Source organism: Macadamia integrifolia, chromosome 9 (assembly GCF_013358625.1).
Source record: "Macadamia integrifolia cultivar HAES 741 chromosome 9, SCU_Mint_v3, whole genome shotgun sequence".
NCBI classification, from domain to species: Eukaryota; Viridiplantae; Streptophyta; class Magnoliopsida; order Proteales; family Proteaceae; genus Macadamia; species Macadamia integrifolia.
Window position 1 is genome coordinate 4249329 of NC_056565.1, and position 6571 is coordinate 4255899.

Sequence of the window (6571 nt, forward strand, 5' to 3'; positions counted from 1 at the left end):
TTTTATGATGTCTTTTTTGGGGTTAGAATTTTTTTTATTTTACTTATTTTTTGGAATTTTCTGGGGGCAAAATGTCATGAGAAGTTTGGGACTTTACGAAAGGGATGGGAGGGACACTCACGCTTAGAATTTGTGTCCTTGGACCTTGAGTGTGGAGAGGGGTTTCTATTTATAGGGATTTTTCGGGGAATTAGTTTACAGTAAGCATTCTGGTTGATCATATCCAATGTTTTGGCAAAGTTGATCTTTACCTCCTCCATATTTAACATAAACTCCAATTGGTAGCCAAGTTGGCATGAGACCTTCGCCTCAAGAAGTGTGTGATTCTAAGTTCAACTCCTCTTACCTCATTGGAACCACCTACACGGGGTGTTTAGGACTCTTCAGTGCTTTTAGTAAAATTTGAATGGTTCTCATTCAACCCGGTATGACTCAATTTATGTGATTGTGAAGTCGATATAAACCCGCAGGATCAGCCAAGCTGAAGGCTTGGATACCCGTAATTAACAAACAAAAAATCCTCCATATCTAACATAACCATTTCTGATGGCGCAGATACTTGCCCTCCCATAGCCTTCTTATCTCATAAGATGATTTTCAATGGGCTATGTTGGACACAACCACCATACAGTTCAAAGATCCATTGTGAATTCCTTTCTCTTTGGGTAAATTCGAACTTTGATGGCTCCATTAAGGGATGGATAACAAAGCTCCTGTGAGATACTTGAGAGATTTCATACCAGAATGGATAGCAACATTCTGAAGACTCATAAATAATGGGAGCATTTCATGTAAAGCAGGTCCTGCTCCTCATGATGGGGTTAAGTTTGAATAGAAATGTTTGGAGAATGAAACCTTGACTTCAACAGAATTCATAGGTCACTAATCTGAGCCCAGTAACTATGGTTTTGTAACTGTTTCAAGTTCTAATTGGCAATAACCATGCCCACACGATGAGTGGTAAAACGCTTTCTTGATAAGCAAATCAGGACATTATGCCCTTTTTTAGTCTCTCAAGAGTTGTTTATTTACCATAGCTCTTTCCTAGGTTCTCGAAGACGATATGCTGCGATATCAAGCCCGTTGCATATTAGAAAATAAAAGGACAGGCTATTTCCCACCAACTTTTGCTAGTTCAAAGCAACAGATTTAATTTATGGTAGAAATATTGTTATGCAAAAATGTACAAAGACATGTCTGGAACTTGGAGATTAACAGTTGCTGCGCAGAAATTTGGACAAGTTCTATTAAAGGGTCTCCTCTCTTCCAAAATATCTTGTATGAACACAGTTGAAGAACATAAACACCACCACCATGAAAATTTCAAAAGAACACTGGGAACAATAAATAAAATAATATACATGCAATGATGGATAACATTTTTCTAAGTCATCTTGGGGAAGCAACCAGGAACATGCCCCCAGGATGGAAATATGAATTACAAAATAAGGAAAAAAGAATAGAAGAATGAAGGGAACATCTCAATGATTTTTCAATACAACAGTGTATATCTTCATGATGATAATTGGCAGCAAAGCTGATCATAGAAAACACCTGGTGCTTAAAGCCTATGAGCAGTGTATATTCTCAAGCTTTTTCGGCCTGGCATTAAGCAGGCAGTCTGAAGGCTAATAGTTCCTTGCCTAGCCTAAGAAATAAAGTGTCTTCTTTATTATGCTGTCAACAGCCAGCAGCCTTTAGAAAGTTGTCATATGGACTTGAAGGTGGCAGTCCGTAGAAGTTGGGATGCTGCTGGAACTCAGTTGCACACAACATTGGACCAGTGCCAACTACTGGCTTGTGAAGATTAGCATTTACATTCTGGTCAAGGAAAGGATTACCAATCTGCAATTTGATATGCTTCATGTCAAATGGCTTAGCAAAGAATTGGAAATTGGTATGCACAAAAGCAAGTAGGCAAGACCAAACTAAACATATTCATGCAACAATAATTATATGCAGGAATGATTTACAGAGAGAAAGTATTAATGTGGAGCAGGGAATTAGCATCAACCTGTGAATGAGATGGATGAGATGGCATCGTCTTTGGCTCATTGTTACAATCCCGTAAACAGAAACTCATCAAATTTTCCTGTTTCTGCTGAGAAATCATGAAAGTGGACAACTTTTGTTTCTTTCCCAGCAGAAAGGCCTCACAATGATTGGCCATTTCCTTATATGGTACATCAGGTGTTGTTGAGACAGAGAATCTTCCAACTTGACTGGCTGTCTCCAAAACCTACACACATTTCACATTCTAAGTACAAGGAAAGGCATTCTAATACACAAAATTTGAAAAGCTCAGATTCGATCAGATTGGTGCAGCTAATAATGATAAAATGTACAACTAATAAACTAAGCCAAAACAGAGAGACTAGGAGGAAAGTAAGGTCCCACATTCACAAGCTGAAGCTTTGATAGACAAGTAAAGCCAATAGAAGGGCCAAAGGCTAGGAATGATGGGTCACCGTGTCAAAGATGTCAAAGACGCAGCAAAATGCAAGGCTTTCTTCTGGATGATTGGTTCAGGGAAACAAGTTTAGACATGATAGATTGACTACTTGAATTAAGTTCGAAGTTTTGCTAGCTTTGGTGCAATTGCGAAAAAACCAAGGCACCAGCAACTCAACTCACTAAGCCGTTTTGAAACTAAATGGGGTTGGCTAGACACATACTTTCTCCATTTTGCTATGTTTAAAGACATGACAAGCAGCTCCATAAAAAATCCTTACACTCTTGACTGAAATATGTAAGGATTCATTAAGCTATTGTGCTGCTTGAATGGTGTAACTTCTCTATATAAGGAATTTGAGGTTTTTTTTTTTTTTTCTGAAGTTAAAAGATCATAGAAAGACATCCGTCTTTTGGCAACTGTTTAGTTCATGTAGGAACAAAGTAAGCTACAGTATTTTCTGGGAATAGAAGTAGCAAGTATGACAAGATTAAAATTGATCATAAACAAATGGAATCCCCAATTTTAAGAGGGTTATGATCATCCCTTTTCACTTTCCTGAGAAAGTTGGTTGACATCATCATGGGATGAACATTCAGTGTGAATCTTGAGGGACAACCACTTGTGTTGCTGTCCTTCGCCATCTGTTAGAGATGTAAACATTAGGTGCACTATCTTCAAGGATGTCTCTTTCTTGAAGTTCTTGTTCAACTGGGATATGTTTTTGAAAGCATAACCAATTCAACTCGGGAATTCTGGGTTCTTTCTGGTTTTATTTTTGTTTGGGTAGAAATAGTCACCTCAACCCAAGACCTCTCACCGCTATATTTGTAATAAAGAAAAAATTTGTTCCATATAAAATACCATTTTTCAAAGGGAAAATAAGAAAGTTTTTTTCATATTTAAATAAACATACATTTTCATCAGGAATGAGAATCCTAACCATGGAAGTATACATGCAGTAACAGGTATCAATATCGATATTGTATTATTTTTTTTCAACATAGGCATGCTAAGCATGTTCAGCTATCTGGGTATCATACCTTTCACAACAGAAAACTTATGATCTCTGGAGAAGGTCAGGGAAGGCTGAGAGAATTATTTCTTTTCCTACTTCAACAGACAGGGCTACATTGCTTAGTCACCAGATATCATTCCATCGTAACATTAGTCAGTGATCCATCTCTAATTTAGTCTAAGTCAAATGTTCGGACAGAAAACAGAACAACCTGCATAGATCTTTCAAACATATCAAGATGTATGAAGGAGGACAGATGTAGATTAGATTGGTTCTTTGGTAGTGATGAAATGTTGAAGCCAAAACATAGGGAGGGGGTTCAATTGGACTGACTGAAGGAAAAAAAAAGAAGAAGCTAAAGAACCTGTACAGAAGCAACTTGTGAAGGAGTCTCTTCCCATTTTCTCTGAAAGAATATACAAAAACTGTAAAGTTCATTGGAGAAGATCAGGATGCATGAAAGGGATTTAATGTGGATCAGACTGGTTTTGTAGCAAGAAAGATTGTGGACGAAATTAGGAAGAAAATTCATTTGATTATGATAGGAGATTAAAAATAAACCTGGGGAGGGGGTCATCGGACTGATTTAAGGGAAGAAAAGAGAGCAGTACAGAAGCACATCTGTTCTCTCCTAGTTTTTCTCTTTCACCGACAGGAATCTATTGGAGCTAAGCAATCCTCGACTCCCTGTTGTACTAGGACACCATCTGACAGCCATCTTCTCTCTCCCTGCTGCTATCATTTTAGTTCCTTATGGGTTTCTTACCTATTTTGCATTGACTCAATACCTGTTATTTGCATTAAAGTTTGGATATTACAGTCCTTTGGAGTCATTTAACTATTTCATTTGTCAGGACAACTCAGTGCCTCTTTTAGTCTTGTCAGAATTGTTTAGTGAGGATATAGTTAAGGTATTTTCAGTTAAAGACATATAGTAGGGAATTTCTTGGCTTTTATGTCAGCTATATTCCGTTCGGTCTACAAAAATTCCTAATTACAGATTGTACAATCACCCATTACTAAAATAATTGATATTTTGTTAGGGACAGATGCTTTTCTGTTAGTGTTTTCAGCTTTGAAACCATAGGATTTTCATAGGGTTCAAAGCCTTTAAGTTTGGGCCCTACGCTGCTCCTGCATCAAGTCTCTGAGAAAGCAAAACACAATTTTACTTTCTTTCAAAGTAGAATTGATAATCATAATATAAGTTCTTCTTGCTTGTTTAACCGTTGTCTCAGGCCCTTTATGTGCACTTCTATGTATGATCTTAAATACTTTTTCTCACTCCTGCACACCTGAAAGAGAAGTGCAAAACAACCCAAAAACTGCAGTAAATAATATCTGAACAGCACTTAGATGCTAGCCATTCCTAGGCACCTCTCTCAAATCCCAACAAAAAACCCAAATTTCCCTGTAGGAACACATCATTTTACCACTAGAACATAGAGCCACCAGCCTTAGGCCCTTATCCCTCATTCAAAGCCTTTGATCATCCATTAGTCCCATGTTCTATCTCCAAATAAAATCCTACCTTCCACACATGTTTCTCAACAAAACCTAATCTAACCATCAAACCTTCCTTCCCAGATGTTAGATCAATTTATTCATTTTGGCTTTTGCCCATATCAGAGGCTTGATAATAATGATAATAATGGAGATATTAGAGTGGTGAAAATCATTGCAAGCATCAACAGTGACTGCCATATCTGACATGTGGCTGTTTCATCTAGGCATGTTTTAAGGTTTAGTCAACTCCACCGTTGCCACATATCAGTGTAATGCTTTGAGGGTTGTTTGAGAAGTCAATTCTTTTTATTATCCGATTGCAAGTATGCAACTGTTTGAGTTGTGCCTTCCCAAAAGAAAATTTCCATGAAATTCTACCAGTTTCTAGACCACTTTCTTTGTTTCTCCTCATGAATCTATTCATGCTCTCAGGCATAAGAATACAGAATACCTTTTGAAAATTTCTCTTGTCAATTCTGTCAGCAATTTCAGCTACATCCAGAAAATATTGAGGACCCAAGTCAAACTTTACATTCTTATTCTGGGTTTGACCATGTGAGGTGACAAAATGCCATGTTCGCAAGTATCCAAATTATGTTTTTGACTCCTCTCCTATCAGGTTTCACAAGCTAAGCTCTGGAAATCTATTGAGGCCTTGAGTCAATACATCCCGCTCTCATTCAGGAGACAGGCCATAGGAGAGCCGGGTAGTGATACACGACAGAGATTCTAAGTTCTAACACCATTTTTCAGAGATTCAAAATGGTTTCAAGTATCATTAGAAACTGAAATGCAAAAGAGAAATACTTATATAGCATAACTTTCAGGTGAACAATGTTCATGATCATGACTGTGTAATGGTCACAGTCCTAGCTACAACCAGAACGTGAGGAGAAATAACCCCCCTTCTTTTTGTTGTAAATGACATCTCACGTTTACTTCAAAATATAAGTTGAAGTAGACTATTTCCCTCATTCTTTGTTCAGTTCATTTAAATCCATTCCAGTAGAAATAATAACATAATTGCAGGATAAATGAATAAAATGGCTAACATACCGAGTCTAGAAGTTGATCAACACTCAAGAGAATTGATGCTTGCATGCCCATGTGCGAATTTGGATCTTTTTGACCCTCAAATCCTACAGGAAGAGTATCATCATCTGTTGTAAGAATTGGAAGTCTAACCTGCACATGCAAAGTGGATGTATATATGTCATAGGTCCAGTGGACATTATAAATTAAACGGAAAGATGTGCTTGAAACACATTATTTTATTTTTCTTTTTATTTTCAAAAATGAGAGATTTGCAATTTCATTTTCCAATTGGTTAATCTGCATTTTTCATTTATATCATTCATAAATATTAAAAAACAAAACAAAACAAAAAAAAAACTCTCACCAAATATTAGACATCTTTTCTTATAAACTAAATATTTATCTTTCCCTTCTGCATCAATTCCTCCGGCACCCTTTCCTAAAATGACTCCACTATTAGTTAAATATCTTATCTCCTAAATTTTCTCAAAAAATTATTCCAATCTCCATTGCCTTACCACCTCTCTCTCTCTCTCTTAGCGCCCCACCCCACCCCCACC

The 6571-nt window shown here is 37.1% G+C and overlaps 1 protein-coding gene across 3 annotated transcripts in view; it reads right to left on the reverse strand.

Moving 5' to 3' along the window:
* Positions 1–1321: 1321 nt before the first annotated feature.
* The window catches only part of LOC122089293 (protein SEMI-ROLLED LEAF 2-like), a 27776-nt gene continuing 22526 nt past the window's right edge, over positions 1322–6571 (reverse strand). For all 3 annotated transcript variants that reach the window (XM_042658895.1, XM_042658897.1, XM_042658896.1), the window contains exons 18-20: positions 6033–6161; positions 2015–2239; positions 1322–1845 (exon numbers count right to left, since the gene is read on the reverse strand). In XM_042658895.1, the coding sequence (XP_042514829.1) occupies positions 1681–1845; positions 2015–2239; positions 6033–6161 (519 nt within the window). In that variant the 3' untranslated portion in view covers positions 1322–1680. The remainder of the gene's footprint in view (positions 1846–2014; positions 2240–6032; positions 6162–6571) is intronic.